Genomic DNA, 16,929 nt, shown 5'->3' with positions numbered 1-16,929 from the left:
GTAGTCATCACCACCCAGAGGCGACCCCGATAACCATTACTACCCCTGGCCTGGCCTCTCTAACTCTCCACAGCGGCGGTGCTGCTCGCTACCCAACACCTAACCCCTGTTGGTAAGGGTCGTAGCATAGGGAACCGAGCCTAACCACGGATATACTACATGAATCCTATCGTGTTGAGAGGTACATCCGGGTGTGTCAACGTCCCATTCCATCTAACACCCGGTACCAAGACAACACGGCGCATACAGAGCAAGAATGAGATGCAATATACAATTCCATCGTATCACGGGGTTCCGTGCAGATACTTCCAGACCGTAACCCAACACAAATCCATATCATCCAAATCATCATCATCGAATAAGAATAAATGCAAATATGCAATCATGCTTGAATGATAATGTCACAATATAATTCATAAATGCATGAATAAGCAATAGTAAACAAGCTCAAACAATCACCCAAACCCACTCACCAATTACTTCAAGTGGAATTTGTATAAGCGCAACGATTCCCGCTTAAAATCACCCCATTGCACATATGTTGGCACCTATGGAAGTGAATAAGAGTGTGAGAGAGTGTAGGGGAGGCCTCATAGAGAAACCCCACCATTTACATAAGTTATAAGCCTTAAAACTGCATCGGAGGCAACGTCGGACTCAGCAGCTTGCCTCGACCTTGCCTCCGACCTTCCTGCGAGGCTCGGGACACATCGGAGGCAAACATCGGACTCACGCAGTCTTGCCTCCGATGCAACCCAAGTGTGATTTCAAGGTCTTTAAAAGCCCAGGGTTGTCCCATTTGGTTCTCTAAGCCTCAAGGGACAAGGGAGGGGTGTCTTGGAGTCTATTTGGGTCTTAGAAACACCCAACATTCAAAGATTTAAGGGGGTTTAAAGGATCAAAAGCTCAAAAATCCAGATTTGGGGTTTTCTTTGGTGGTTGAAGCTTTAGAATCAAATAGATTCAACAAGAGGTCAAATAGAGGTCTTTATAGGATTGTAATGAAATGGGATAGCATCCTACAAGGGGAAACTACACATGGCTCGAGCTAACCCTTTGGGTTTCCAAAAAGAAATCCCCATCTTGGGGCTGCAACCAACGAACCACCCAAGCTCAAACGAGCAAGGGGGAAGAGAGAAAAATGGGGGAAAAGGGCACTTGGCTTACCTGGTTTGAGGTACACACGAGGTACCCTCTTTAAAGCTCCAAATCCAGCAGCTGTTTCCTTCTTCTTCTTCCCTTCCTTCTCCTCCTTCTCCTCCTCTCTTCAAAGCTCTCCTCTCCTTTCACGATTAGGTTAGGAAAGAGAAAGAAAAAAGAAAGACTAAGGAATAGTCTTACCCCTCTCTCTCATATAGACTTCACATTTATTGGCCTATTTGGATAAGGCCTCATAAGTGTAACCTAGGGTCTATTTGGGTAGGGTCAAACATGGCAGGGCACCAATAGCACCTTAGCCACAAGGTCTCACCCACAAGGGTCCTTGTTAGCAGATTGATGCGGGGTCGGAGGCGACCAAGAACCTTGCCTCCGATGCGAGTAGGAAGGTGGTTCCCACCATAAGAGGTCAGGGCCTTTGGACCACACTTCGAGGGCTTTGAGAGGGCAGTAAGCACACAATAAAATTTGGTCAACTACTTACCCCTGACACGTCAAGGTGCAACCTCCGTGGTCCCGACTAGTTTCCACAGGCAACCTCGTACTATGGTCAATATAGCTGGGTTTGACCACCAGTGAGAACAACTCACCGGCATACGTGGCAGTGATAACTACACGTCACGGGGAAGAATTAATAATTAATTATACTCCCGGGGTGCGGGTATAACAAAGGCACTCAAGCTTTCCAAGCAAACCAAGGCACCAAGAGAACACCACCCAAGCACAAGGACCCAAAAATCAAGCAAAGTAGATACTAGTGGAGGTGACCCAAAAACAAACACATGGTGGGCACCAAAAAGAGGACAAAAGACAAAAAGAAGAAAGGAGAGCAAAAGGGAAGACAAAAAGTAAGATAGAGAAATGAGAAGTGAAAGAAGAAGGGAGAGGAAGGAACATATACCTACAAAAAACAAAAAGAAAAAGTGTAGGAGGTAAGGTTTGAACCCCCAACCTCTCCTACCTCATCAGTGGATTTACAGGCAAACCCCACAGGAAAGTTTATTCGCAGCGGACCCCTCACTATGCAAAGACACCTACTCTCTTGGACATCCTATCCCAAGAGAGTGGGGGGCAAATGATACATCCAATATTCACAGGGCCAATCAACGACCGCCACGTGTCATAGACGACCCGCTTCATAGCCAAGGGGAACGAACCGGAGTCCCAACACCATTCGGGGGCGGCCACTACTCGGGCGCGGCCACACATCCGGGGCGCGGCCTCCTCACGGCCTCACCTAGGCGCGGCCTCACCCAGGCGCGGCCTCCTCACCAGGCGCGGCCTCACCTAGGCGCGGCCTCCTCACCAGGGCGCGGCCTCACCCAGCGCAGCATCATGGGCACCGAGGTGGGGGCTACCCATCTACGACCCCGATCGTATCGCTAAGACTCATGTCACCGCCAGGACTCTAGACCCTTAGAGGTCACGTCATCCGCATATTCAAGCACCAAGGACGTTATCACCACACGCGGATATCTATCCACCAAGGATCCTGATGCCACCAGGACACTCCCTCCCGCGGGGAGATGGCCAATCAGGATAGAGCCCCGTTACCCAGGGCCTCTATCCACTCAACGGCACAATCGTCAATCAAACGGGGACTCTCCACACCGCCATATGCTACTATAAAAGGCAAGGTACGCAACCCCATCAAGGGACATCTAAACTCATACTGAATAATCACTATTCATCTGTTTGCGCCAGGAGATCTAACTTTGGCATCGGAGAGCCCTAGGCCGGGACCACACCGGTTCTCTCTGTTGACCCCTTTGGTCCACTTGCAGGTGACGGCACTCGCAGGACCGCTCGACGATTTCTTGACGCAACATTTCCTTATAATAAGCAACAATAAAGTAGAATTTTTACATGTGAACAAGAAATCTTGCGGTTTGTCTACCTGTCTACAAATTTTGGGTCCATGGTAAATATTTGGGTTGCCTTGATAAGCTTTTTTCAAGGATGACCCATTCAAGAAATTTTTATTAAAGTAGGTTTTAAAAAATGATAAAGGTGAAGTCATGGAGATGAGAAAATAAAAAATACAAGAGATATTGAGATGAAAGGAGGATATGTGAATACGGAATGGATGGAAGAGTTAAAAGAGCAAGGAAAAGGGACTTATAATTTCCAATATGGCAATACGATATGTGCTATGGGCCATGGTCTTAAATTTAACTGCATTCGGAAAAGGTATGGGCTAGCCTTCGACTTAATGCATAAATAAGTAGGGCAAATGTTTCGAAAATATCAAACCATCCAAAGATCTAATTTAAGGTATTTCAACTACATCTCAAGTTTCAGTCCAAACAGAATTTACCAAGTTTCAAAATAAAACTTTTGAAATCTAGAGAGACTATTGAGGGTGCATAGATATACAAAGACTAAAAAAATACAAAGATGCATGGACACATAACATTATTAATTCAAGGCTACCAAAAATAACATATTAATTCAAGTATAAAATTTGATACATTGTTAATCCATAAGGTGTACAACTAATCCAATTGTTAGTTGTCCAAAACCATCGATCCATGTGACTTATAATGGTGGACCGTTCTAATAAGCTTATCAAAACAGGATCATGACAACGAAAATTTTCATACAAAAGTGTATATTTGTGTATCAAAATTACCTAAACTCCCTATCTATAAACGGGGAGGGTGAAATTTTGTTACATATCTTACCAAAAAAAATATAATTTTTTGTTACATACATCCATTGTTAATTAAACTAAATCTTTATCTCTATTACCCGATCAAGGTAGATGGCACCAAGATTTCACCCCGAAATGATTGTTGAGTAAAGTGGGTACCCGTGGATGCAATATGATTAGGGGTGAAATAGGGACAAGTTTTTAAAACCCTAGCCCAACCCTAAGTCTTCTTAGCTCAACCCAAGCCCAACCTCGACCCTAGGTTCGGCTGGGATAACTCAGCCCAAGCCCAACCCAACGCTGATTTACCTTGATTTTTGTTGGTGACTGATTGGCTCTATTGACCAGTCTCATGTGATTGGGTGTTGATTTGTTTCATATTCAACTGACCATTAGACTTTTCTTTAGGTTAAAAAACTTAGCCCAATCTTAAAATTTTAAATACTTTTGTTCAATAGATAATTAACTTTTAATACTTTTTTGGTAAACCAATAGATAATTAGTTACTAAACAAAGATTGCAGAATGTAATAAATAAATTGTAAAGCAGGGCTCCCTGTCAGGGCTACTATTGCCAAAAGGATTACTATCGACCCATCTTGTGTTCTATGTGGCAATTGTGAGGAATCGATCTGGCATTTATTCCTTGCTTGTGATTGGTCTAAACGTATTTGGGCTTCTGGTCCGCTTGGACTAAGAACTGAGCATCTTTCAGGCTCATCCCTCCTCAATCTCTGCTCTTCCCTACATGCATCGTTGGATATGGACAAACAATCTCTCATTTGGTTTTTTCCTATTTTTGCTATTACCTGTTATTTTCTATGGTACGTACGGAACAAGACTGTAATGCAGGCTGCCAAGTTAGACCCTATAACTGTTATGCAAAATGTTTTTTGATGGGCCACTGATCTTCGACTATGGCCCACCTCGTTTAATTCACGTTTATGTTGTTCTAATGTTAATTTGCCAATAACTTTACAACTCCCTACTAACACTATGACCACCATCACTGGTTTAATGGTCGCAGGCTTCTATGAACCAGAAATTAGTTTAGCCAAGTGGACATTTAACCTTTTCATAGATGGCAACTGTTTTGCTAGAGATGCAGGTTGTATCGCTGTACAGGACCCAACCATTGCAGCTCTAAATAGCTTATTTCAGGGCTGGAAGAAAGCTCAACAAGAGGGAGTGGAGATTTGTCAAGTTTGGGTACAGGATAAGGAGTTATTTTCTTGGCTCAATGACCCGGATCGTTCCACAATTTCTTGGCTTTCCCTTCCCCTCTTTTTGTAATTAGCTGAATTATTGCAAAACTTCCTGAACGTTACTTTTCACCTTTTCTCTCAGAAGGAACTACCTTTCCCTGATAAGGAGATACCTGCTCCTCTATTATGTGAACTTACTTAGTTTTTGTCAATATAACGTTTCTTATTTCATCAAAAAATAAAATAAAATTGTAAAGCAAAACTTAACACCGAACCAGGCCGTGCTTAGCCAAAGGCCTCAACCCTGATCCCAGGCCTAAAAAAATCAACCCTAACCCGTCCTCAAGGTTGAAAATCCAGTCTAGGCCTTGTTTGGGCTCAGGATGGGATAGGGCCGACAGGGCCAAACTTACACCCCTAAATATGATCCTATGTAACTTCCCAAACCTAATCTGGTTGGAAACTAATTGTGAATAAAATATCTTGACCATAATCACATCTTGGCTTCTCCCCTTGCCCTTCCAATTCTGTTAAGATGTATATGATGGAACCCTAACTCTTTTTTTTTTTTTTTGATGAAAATAAGGAAAAGTTTTATATTAGTTAAAAGAAACAGATGTACAAGAGTCTATACAACAAGGGGTATGGGGGGCAAAAGCTTAAAAACACCTAAACCAATTAACAATAAGAAGATTAGTAATTAACTTAAAAGGAGATGTCATTGGATTTGGCAGATATCGGAACCCTAACTCTATGAACATGTTGTCAATGTCAAACCAAATGCCCCTCGTATTAATATAAGATTTAGAAAGTTTGGTGAAAAAAAGGGGGAGGGTGTTGTACGATAATAACAGTCCTCCAAATTTGACATATCACTTTGGGAAGTAAAGATTGAGTTTCCCACTTTCCCTTCACCCACTGTGATTGGGGTCGGTGGACGAGGGACGAGAAAGGGTATGGAGAGGGCATTTTGGGAAGATAATCAAACCTATGGGGGCTGAATTTGAATATGCCGATTCTAGGGCTCTTTAGATCGATTCAAGCCGAATCGGCACCGCGTTTTTTAAACCCTGGTTGCACACTTGCACCTGCGGGGTATCGGAGTGGACCACTGGACCTTATCTGCGTTTCGGACCTCCGTTACTATAGATAGCTCAACTCCAACTAAAAACCAATTGTTCGAAGCTGTGTTACTATAAATAGCTTAACTGAAAACCCTTTCTTCTCTTTTTCGCTCGCGACTCAAGAGAGGGAGTAAGAAGAGAGGCGGTCGATCTTCGGATGTGTTTTCTTCTCTGGTCATCGTTGTGAAGGATCCTGATACCCTGAAGTTCTTCCGATCTGATCTCTGAAAATGGGAGACTTAAACGATCCGTACATGCGCAACAGGGACGCTGCGGTGCAGGCTCGCACCAAAGCTCAGAATCGCGCGAACGTTCTGCAGTTGAAACTTGTATGTTTTGTCTACTCTCTTGTGATCTTGGATTCATTGTTCTGCTTTTTTCTGTCTATTGTAGTTTTAATTCGCCTCTCGTCTATCCCTAATTTCGCATTGCGATTGTCTTTTCTATATCTTTACCTTAATTTTTGATAATAATGCAGTTGTTTGCAAAAGGAGGGTGTGAGAGTGTATTTCGTTCGATTCTTAAGGAGAATCCTGTCTCTGATCATCAATATTGAATCGTGATCGAACTTCACAATACCTTTTCTCGTTTTTTGGTTTGGAAATATTATTTCTTGACGTCGCATTACTCTTAGTTGCCTCTCCCCTGGTTGCTTGCTGGTGTTAATAGATGTGTGACAATTACGATCGAGAGAATTTTTTAATTTAGATCGATTACTTTGTATCTCGCGTTTAGGCTATCGCAGCCAGACATTTCATGTTTTTGTAGCTTGTTGACGTTACACAGTTCTATTTCTTGATAAAATCTGGAACGGTTACTGAATGGAATTTAAATCCACTTCTTCATGTTGGTCGTGCAGATTGGGCAGAGTCATCCTACTGGTCTTACGAATAATCTCTTGAAGCTTTTTGAGCCCCGACCTGCACTGGAATATAAACCGCCCCCTGAGAAGAGGAAATGCCCACCATACATGGGTACGTATGACCTCGAGGTCTGATTTTTGTTTTGATGTAAAGGGGTTTATTGTTGTCCTAAACACTTCTGTTATCTCTTTAGGAATGGCACAATTTGTAAGTAACTTTGCGGAGCCGGGAGACGCTGAATATGCTCCTCCTGTCAAAACAGGCGAAACTCCAGTAAGACACTCGCAGCATGGAATTTGATGATTTAACTATTATTTGATAGATTCTTTTATTCTGGATGCTATTTTACACAGTAATGCCTCTGTGAATGGCAGTCTCATTTATATTTGAAATGGAAGAGGCATAATGCAAACCAGTCTCCAAACCAGAATATTCTAGCACAAGACTAGTGCAAATAGGATCACAGAACACAGAACAGAGAACAGAACCAGAATAGAGAGACATTCTTTAACTTCAGTCAAACAAATCTGAATGGCCCAAAACTTCAATCCATGGGTCTGTTCTATAGGTAGAACTGATCTGCAGAATCTGAACTGATTCTGATTACCCAACGGTTACTTCTTTTTTTCTTTTTTTTTTGGGTAGAATAGAACAGTTACTTTATGAGGAGTCCTACCAGTTTAGGGACTGTTAACAGCAGGTTCAGAATTGATGAAATTGATAAAATGATTCAGGGAAACAAGAACAGAATCTGATGCAGAATTCCAGTAAGAAGAGAAGATGGGCTTGTGGTTTTGGGTTTGGTTTAGCTTATTTAATCTAACTGAACCTATGGTTTAAGTTTTGTTTAAGTTAGGCTTAATTTGAGTGCCCAATGAGTTATATGGGCCATGAGATTAGTAGTTTTGGGTTTACTATTGTAATGGGCCAATCCTATAAGCCCAAATATTAGGGATTTGAGTCCTATACGGAATTAAGTAGTTAGTTTTAGTTTTGATATTTATTGTTTGTTTAAAAGATTTGGAAGAGATTTGCATGGAGGATTTTCTAGAAGATTGAATGGATTTGTGTGGGCCCATGTGATTTGTATGGATAGAAGATTGCTGGAATATTCTGTTAGATCTACTATTACCATAGTTATCAAGGTGCTAGGCGGGCGCCTTGGTCGCCTTGTTGGTTTAACCTTGCACTTAAAAACCGTGACAACTATGACTACTACTTTAGGTCCTATTTTTTTGTAATGGGTCTTAGTTGTTAGTCAATAGCTACTTAGTGGTTATTATTTTCTTTTTCTTTCCTTTTATTCCTTTTAGTGTTTTAGCAATTAGATCTTCTTTCTAGAAAGTTGCTATCTTGTAAGCTGCTTAGTAGCCAAGACTTCCTATTCTTGTAGCAGCCTCCAATTTTACAAATACAAGCAAGGGGAACACATGCCCTACGATTTTGAATGATTTGAGTTATTGGCTTATGCCTTAGAGTGTTCTGTGGTGATTCAGAACCTGTCACTGTTATGATGCAGAGACAACTAATGCAGACCCAGGCTGGAATAACCCCTATTGGGTTGCTTACAGGCCCACCCAAGCAAGGAAACACTCAAATCCAAGTTTTAGTGGCGGAACAGTAAATAACTTGAGGGTTTATAAGGACAATGGTAAAATTGTAAATAAAAATTGTAAATAATGAAAGGTTTTAAAGGGATGACAGTATTGTAATCAATGGAAGTCAATTTAATAAAGAAAGTAAACCAGCAAGTGGGATAGCACGTTTGATGAGGAAAGGGTACTTTTGGAAGAAAGAAATAGAACTTAAATGGGAATACAATGTAAAGGTGGGGGTACTAATGGAAATTGGGATTATTTAAAAAATAATAAATCAATCGTGGGAGAGAGGAGGAAACATTAATTCACCTTCTTCCTAGTATCGTGCAAAACCAGTGGAGTACCCAAACTGGATTCAAATGAGGAATCTTTGCCAGTAGTTATCCAATCCACTCGAAATTTCAGGCAGGGATACCTAACCTGGAGGGCTATGGAATCGATTCAACCAGAATCCCAAATATCAAGCAAAATAATATAATTTAATGTCTGAAACTGGGTCTGGCGGTAATGTTAGTTTCAGACCTGAAACGAAGATGCGCAATCTCACAATGGAAAGGACTTCAGCCGCCAAGATTTGGGGGGTTCGAGTTCCCAGATAAAAGCTTCCTTCGTCCAAAATTTCAGTTGAACGGCTGCTCACAGGTGGGAATCAATCAACTTAGGTGGGGACTGTTAGTTCGCGCAGAACAGAGTAACAGCATTGGAATAAATAAACAGAAATAAAGAAGAAAGAGAGAGAGAGAGGAAATCATATAGAAAGGGGGAGGGGGGGAAGAGGCTACACAAACATGAAACTCCAACTCAAATATCTAATTCATTAAAATCTGCCTAAAACGACAGTTACAAGCTTGTATTTAAAGAGAAAATAAAAACCCCTTAATGTAGAAGGGGTTTAGCTAAGAACCTCTCTACAGTAGGATCGTGGACAGGTTGCCGCAGAACCTCACAATTGCAATAAAACCAGAATTAGTAACTTAGGAGGTAGAGATCAAACCAGCCTGTAGAACAGTGTCTTAGGTCGAATGGAGCATGGGCTGAGTAGGTCTTGTACTCCAAATTTCATCCAATTCTGATGGTCAGAAGTGGATATCTAAGTTGGTCTTGAAAATAGAAGGTAAAACTCAGAATTAGAAGGTAAGTGCTGCAGAACAATCCAGCCAGCAGAATAGGCCAAAATTGGGATCGAATGTAGCCTTTAATGATGTGATACAGCCCTCCAAATCTCAATTGATTTCAGTGGCTGGTTGGGGAGATATCCAAGCTTGAAATTTGCAGCAGAATCTGGGCAGAACAGCAGAGCCGCAGGGCATTCAAAGTCTCCCTTCAAATTGATGCAGCAGCAACAGATTTGATCTTGATTGGGACTTGATTCTGATCTTCCATTGGTCTTCACAGCACTTGCAGCAATCTCAGGGAAACAGCAGGTTAAGGGAATCGAGTGGGGTAAGAAGAGAAGATAGGAGAAGAAAAGGAAAGGGATAAGGAGATTTGGCTCTCACCAGCCAGGCTCTCTCAGCCCTAGAGTTTTGGCTCTCTCAACCAGGCCTCCAGCCCTTCAAGTCACTCACATGGACAAGAGAATATTCATGCTTCAAAGCAAAAGTTTCATTCACTTGGTAAAATCATGGGGATGCCTCTATGGGCAGTACATTAAATAAGCTCTAAAGCTGAGCCCAAAATAGAAACAAATAAAAATAGCAAGTCTCTTATAAGAGCTGAGACTTGGGTTACAAGTAATGGGACCAAAATAGAAAGTAACTCTAACTCAACTAAGCAACTAAAATAGAAGCTCTAATTTAGAAACAAATAACTTCTTTGTCTAATAAAAGTATCCAAAAGGGAAACTAAGATCTACTAACACTGCACCTGACAAAGTAAACAACTTGTTGCCTAAGGAAAACAAGTAAATAGAAACTAACATGTTGGTTTCATTTCCCTATTTCGATTTGAGCTAGTTCACAACTAGCGATATTCCATTAGATGAACAAAAGTGTGCTATTTAGTTGATGGTAGATTCCTAACTTGTACAATGTTTTGTTTGCTACTGCTGGAATGTCTTGTGCTCCATTGAATTGAAACAATATTGAAGGTTAGATTTTTCTATCAAATTTTTATTTGCTTTACTTTACATGTGGTTTTGTTGCGTTGATGGGATGAATAATTTAGATCTGACACCCTATGAATACACTTGCTGATACATTTGGTGGCTGCAGGTTCAAAGAAGGGCTAGAATTCATAAACAACGACTGGAGCAGGGTGCAGAAAAGGCTGCTGAAGAGCTTCAGAAATGTGATTACCCTACGCTTCCTGTTTGTTATTGAAATTTAGGGTTAGGGCTCGTTAATTCTACGGGAACATTGTTTCTGCCGGCTGCTCCAAAGTCTGCATTGGCTGAACTATGGCAAATAGCACTTGCCATGTCTGGGAAGCATTGATGTGGCTGGTGCTTCTTGTCTTATCTCACTCAATGGGGCAACCAGAGAAACACTTGTTTCTATGGCTAGTTCCAGAGGTCACAAAGCAAAATTGGTCAGACACATGGAGTCAAACAATACTGGTTCTTTTGTCGTTATCATTACTATTACTATTATTATTATTTTATGTTTTATGTAGATGATCCAGCTAGTGATCCAAATGTTTCTGGAGATCCATACAAGACTTTGTTTGTTGCAAGACTTGTGAGTAGTTTCATTTTTTTTTTCTTCTTCAATTCTCATGCTTTTAAATATTTAGAATGGAATGACTGGCATGTGCTGTGGTTCTCTTTCTTCTTCGATTCTCATGCTTTTAAATATTTAGATTGGAATGACTAGCATGTGCTGTGGTTCTCTTGCAGAATTATGAGACAACCGAGCATAGACTAAAAAGGGAGTTTGAAGCTTATGGGCCAATCAAGCGGGTAGGTATTTTAGAGCATCCCCAAGGAGGGAACAGGTTTTGCCTTTTGACTTCGGTAAGAGGTTCTGTAATGGGGCAGCTCTCTGCTGTAGCCTTCTTTGGAACTTCTGAACTTCTTTCTTCAGTGTTTGTTTTTTTGGCTGCCATCTCTATGTACTTAAATTTTTTTTTTATGGGGGGAGGGAGGGGGGGGATAAAAATCTAGTAGCCAGGTTTTCTTTTTTCCCCTATAATTTCACCACTGGATATGTTTTCTTCCCCGTGCCCCTATAATTTCACCACTGGATATGTTTTTCCCCTATAATTCACCACTGGATATGTTCATCTATATTTCCTCTAGGAAGTTACACATAATTAATAATGTATCATAGGGCCATACCCAATAGTATGATGTTAGGCCAAGTTTAACTGTAGATGGTTCTACTATGTGGCATATTTATGTCTTTATATACTTGCATACTCCTTTGTACTGTTTTTCCTTTTCCATGGCCTAATAACATTGTGATAGTAAAAAGCATTATTCATAAAATGTGAAATTTACATTTATTTTGGAAGTAGAAATTCTTTTAATAACAGATAATTTTGATTTCTGCCACATTATTCTTTGTATTGTTTACCTGTTTGTCATTAATTTTGTGAATTCCTGGTATGGGGTTATACGAGCCCTTCTCTTGGTTGTCAGCATCCAAGAGTTGTGATGCATCATGGTTGTGATTCTCTGCACCTTAAATATGAGCATAGTCAATGATGCACAACGCCACATGTTTCTGGCCTTATTCTCAAGTTTGAAAGGGGATTGTTGAACTTCTCCCTCTTCTAAAATGTCACTGGTGGTGGGTCAACAAGAGTCGGGAGTAATAGCAGGTATCTCTGTCACTAATTGGCAGTAAGGGTTTGTTTTCTTTATCCTTCTTTCATTTTGATTGCCATAGAAAATCTCGTAGAGGCATAGGTACTGTCCTACTTTCCAGTTAGTTGTATTTAGTTTCCGATGGAGCAATATCCCTGGTAAGGGGGTTGTTATTCTGTCTTGTGACTAGCATTTTGGTCGCCTCCCTTGATTTCTGCCAATCCAATTGCAACAATGGCGGTACATGGTGCATGGTAAAAAATATCTTTTTTCCTTAAAGGTGAGCAGGGTAGTGATGCATGGTGCCTTTTGGCCTTTATTTTTCAAGCTACTACAGGAGAACTTCCAAGTTCCTTTCTTCTCCTGTGCTGGGTAAAACACAAACTTGGGAGTATTAGCACCTTTCTTCCTCCTATTTGCTTTCTGGTTTGCATTATCTTGCTACTGAAAATTTATTTTTGACTCCAAAGGCCAATCGAAAATCTCTCAGCAATTCAGAAGATATCCTGGTACTATTTTATTTATAATTAGTTTGCTAGTTTAAAATCTTTCCCTGGTAAGGGGATGGTAAGTCTGTTTGGCTACTGGTCAATTGGCCCCATTCATCGGTTTTTCTGCCAACTCTCCCTATGGTGGTGATGCATCCTGCGCGGTGAAGCTGTACACCTTAAAAGGTGAGCACGGCTAGTGAGGCATAGTGCCTGTCTGCCGTGCCAGTTAGGATTTAGTATTTTTACTTTTTATGTTCTAGATGATAACAATAGGAACTATTGCCCAAGTGGTTAAAACCATTTGGCTTTTATTTATTTTCTTTACTTCTTGCTTCAGACAAGATTCATTTATGTGATTATACTCTGCTGTGGACATCTAGGTTCGAATGATTACTGATAAGGAGACAAATAAACCTAGAGGTTACGCGTTCATCGAGTACATGCATACAAGGGATATGAAAGGTTTGTTGTAGTTTGCATAGGCTTATACTGGTTCTGTCGTTGCTTATTTTATGTGCATTGATATCTATGCATCATGCAGCTGCATACAAACAAGCTGATGGGAGGAAACTTGATAATAGGCGAGTGCTTGTGGATGTTGAACGTGGTAGAACTGTTCCCAATTGGCGACCTCGCAGACTTGGTGGTGGACTTGGATCAACCAGGGTTGGCGGTGAAGAGGTCAATCAGAAGTATTCTGGAAGGTATGTGTGCTGATCATGGCGCTTGTAAGTTGCAACCCACTTTCCAAGTTTTGTGGGACTAGTATCTTTTATGTATTCTCGTGTGGTAAAATAGTTTTTGGAAGATGAAACTAATATTGTGATGTAGTAACACTTTCATGGTTGGACCGGCATGAACCCGTTGAGGCCGAGACAAAGGAGAACCTGGTTCAAACCTGGATTTAAGTCCAGTAGGATTATTTAGAGATTTATTTATTGCAGTTATTATTGTAATTTCATTATTATTATTATTATTAAGAGTCTTTTTCCCCCTTTTTTCTTTTATATATTATTGTAACCCTGCAGTGAGAATAAATTTGAATTGAATATTAAATGTTGTTCTTTTTATGGTGTCGTATGCTGCTAAGAGCGGCTGATGCACAAGTAATTTTAACCGATTGCTTCCCTCTACTCTCTCCCATTCTCCCTGGTGCGATTCCGTCTGAATCCCTTTGTTCCAGGTGTGTTTTTTCTTATTTGTTCTTCCTTACTAATCTTCTACTTCTTCTTCTTTTGCTTATTTCCTTATTACCTGTTTTTTCTGTATGTAGTACATACTGGTTCACCTTTGTTTCTGGTGGTACCAACTGTCCAACAAGTTTGATCGATCTCCCTTGTTTCTTCCCATTCTTTTTTAAGATTTTAGGTGTGTGTCCCTCCCTAGTTGGTGACTGTAACCCTGGGTCCTCATCCCCTAAAGCCAGCTCTGCTGAAAGAAAACGACCTGAAACAAAAAAATCTGGTCCATCAGTTTCCACCAGACTCAGTTTTCAGAAAAAATATTATTTTATTATGTGATTTTCTGACTCTGCTGTTGGTTACTCTTAAGAGGGCTGGGAGTTAGAATCTAGAAATTTGTCCTATTGTCCTTAAGTTCAAGGCTGGACAGAGCTCATCTGAGTGAGTTCTTCCACTGTCCACATGCGATTGGGTTGGGTTTAATGCTGATATTCTGTTTAAATGTGAGGAAGAAGAAGACTACTTCCCTTATTTGCAATTCAGGACAGATTCCATATTAATCACTCAAAGCCTCTCATGTTCGAGTTTTCTTATATTTCACTCTTTTCCTGATTTAAAATCCCAGATTAGACTTTTCCTTCAATTTAATTTTCTGTTTAGTCCCAGATTCAGCTTGGCTGAACTTCCCATACATGATGTTTAAATGTGAGGAAGAATGCCCTGCTATATGAGAGTGTACAACTGAAAGTGGATATACTCAAAATCATTCGTACCAGGAAAGGTAACCTGGTGAGGTGGTCTGAATAGCCATGATGTATGGAGGGTGGTATAGTAGTTGTTTCACATGAGGGAATGACGCAGTCTTAATTACTGTGTGTTTTGAAGATTTTCGGAACATGTTTGTGCTTCTGGGGAATGGTAACTTATCCCACACAGTGGTGTAAGGCCTTGCTATATTTCTATGTTAGCTGGATGTGACTATTTTAACCACGTCCAGTTGGCCCGTTGTAAGTGGTATTTTGGAGGGAGTAAATTTTAGTTGTGAGAGAATGCAATGATTTATTTCAATTAGTTGCCGCTCCAGTGGGGGTGTGGTTCCTTCCCCTAAACTGGTGGCATTAGGAGGGTTTTGTAGAATTCTGGTGTTGACAACTTTTAGTTCTCTTTCGCTGTTGATCTTGAAACTGCAGGGAGACCTTAAAATGGCTGCTTTCTGTTGGCACTTTGTCACCTTTTTTTTTTTGGGGGGGGGGGGTGTTTAACTTTCACAAGAAAGAAGATGCGGTCATTTTATTATGGTTATATAATCAGTTGAGTGGGGAGAAGGTTTTCATGCCATTCTTGTTAAAAACTTGGATGGACATTGTAAGTCTGTCTGGTGCACATGAGTGATTTAGATTTATGTTTTTTGGGAAGGGGGGGGGGGGAGAGGATGCCAACATCAGTAATTTCCCTGCTCATTAATATTTTTTTATAAGCCTTAGTACTGAATATAAGCTTGCTGGTTTTTTGGCTACTGGTGTAACGTGCCTGTTTTTTTTTATTGCTCAGAGAGCCGCAGCAGATAACTTCAGGTGGACCTCCTCGGTCAGAGGAGCCCAGATCCCGAGAGGATCGCCATGTTGATCGGTAAGATCAGCCTTGCATTTGTTTTAAGTTGGCACAACTAACTGTTTACACCTAATATAATTGCTCTCATTAATATCGTTTTTTAATGATCTTTTTCTGTTTGGGTCCAATGAGGAGTTGTCTTTCTTCTGATGTTCTCTCATTAGATTGCTTTCAAAAATGGTATTTCAGGGAGATGGAGAAGTCCCGTGAAAGGGGAAGGGACAGAGACTGGGAACGTGAGAAGTCTCGTGAGCGATCCCATGACCGGACAAGGGATCGTGATCCACGAGAAGAAAGGCACAATCGAGACCGTGGGGGAGACCGTGATAGAAATAGAGACAGGGACAGGGATCGGGAACGTGGCAGGGATCGTGATCGTCGTGATCGAGACCGTGGTCGTGACCATGAGCGCGATCGAGACAGAGATAGAGACCGTGAGCGTGAACGCGACCGTGATCGTGGACGTGATCGTCCCCGAGAGCGAGAGAGGGATTATGATCGCGGAGATTCTGAACAAGATCGTGGGCGTTCTCGTGACAGGGAATCTGATTATGACCGTATTGAGCCAAAGCATGAACGGGAAAAGGAGAGGGATTACAGTCACAAGGAGTCTGAGAATGAACGTGGATGGTATGACCATGCTGAGCCTGGGCATGGATATGGGAGTGGGGAGGCTGACCGTGAACATGGCCATTATGACCATTATGAGGATCAAGGTCGTGGAGGATATGATCATTTTGAGCCCCAGAATGATCAGGGACTCCCTGATCATGAACCTGACCGGTATGATCAGATGGAGCCTGAGGAAGACCGGTATGATCAAGGGGATAAAATTCGGGATCGAGAACGAGAATATGAGCGTTCAGAGAGGTCTCTCTCACGTGAATGAGCACTCGGAATGCAGGTGATGTGGCTTTCTTCCCATTTGTTTTGCTATTCTGGTAAATTCAGACCCATTATATCCGCTTTTCGTGAGAAAAGTGTGCACACATGCGCATCGTTCTTTCTCCTATCTGATAGTGGTTTCCTTATTTTTTTGAAGGTATCGGTGTATTCAATGGGACAAATCCAAGTGGGGGAATGATCTACTATTCTCATCTTAACAGCTACAGATAATGTTTTAAGTTTGGGTTAAAATATTATATCCTATAGGAGTGAGCTTTCGTACCGTTGGGCATTGTTTAAAGAGTACATGCCTTGTCTTTGTTAGTCGCTGATTATTTTGATTTGGAGGAATGAACTAGAGCGCAGTCATGCTCTTATTTTTGTGGGATTGTGCTGGTTTCACACTCAAAACC

At 41.3% G+C, this 16,929-nt stretch overlaps 1 protein-coding gene across 1 annotated transcript; it reads left to right on the top strand.

Moving 5' to 3' along the window:
- Nucleotides 1-6,235: 6,235 nt before the first annotated feature.
- On the top strand, nt 6,236-16,639 carry LOC122658800 (U1 small nuclear ribonucleoprotein 70 kDa-like). Its single transcript, XM_043853921.1, has 10 exons — nt 6,236-6,468; nt 6,999-7,113; nt 7,196-7,275; nt 10,814-10,889; nt 11,214-11,278; nt 11,437-11,499; nt 13,220-13,301; nt 13,381-13,543; nt 15,572-15,649; nt 15,821-16,639. The coding sequence occupies exons 1-10, from the start codon at nt 6,370-6,372 to the stop codon at nt 16,518-16,520; spliced, it is 1,521 nt and encodes a 506-aa protein (XP_043709856.1). The 5' UTR covers nt 6,236-6,369; the 3' UTR covers nt 16,521-16,639.
- The last annotated feature ends 290 nt before the right edge of the window (nt 16,640-16,929 follow it).

Source organism: Telopea speciosissima, chromosome 4, assembly GCF_018873765.1.
Source record: "Telopea speciosissima isolate NSW1024214 ecotype Mountain lineage chromosome 4, Tspe_v1, whole genome shotgun sequence".
NCBI lineage: Eukaryota > Viridiplantae > Streptophyta > Magnoliopsida > Proteales > Proteaceae > Telopea > Telopea speciosissima.
Note: the sequence above shows the minus strand (reverse complement) of the source record. Positions and strands in the feature narration are given on the sequence as shown.

Excerpts from the sequence above, each read along its gene's own strand:
- LOC122658800 (XM_043853921.1), top strand. The coding sequence starts at position 6,370 with ATGGGAGACTTAAACGATCCGTACATGCGCAACAGGGACGCTGCGGTG. Across the intron at positions 6,469-6,998 it reads ACGTTCTGCAGTTGAAACTT|ATTGGGCAGAGTCATCCTAC; the intron begins GTATGTTTTGTC and ends TTGGTCGTGCAG. Across the intron at positions 13,302-13,380 it reads GCATACAAGGGATATGAAAG|CTGCATACAAACAAGCTGAT; the intron begins GTTTGTTGTAGT and ends TGCATCATGCAG.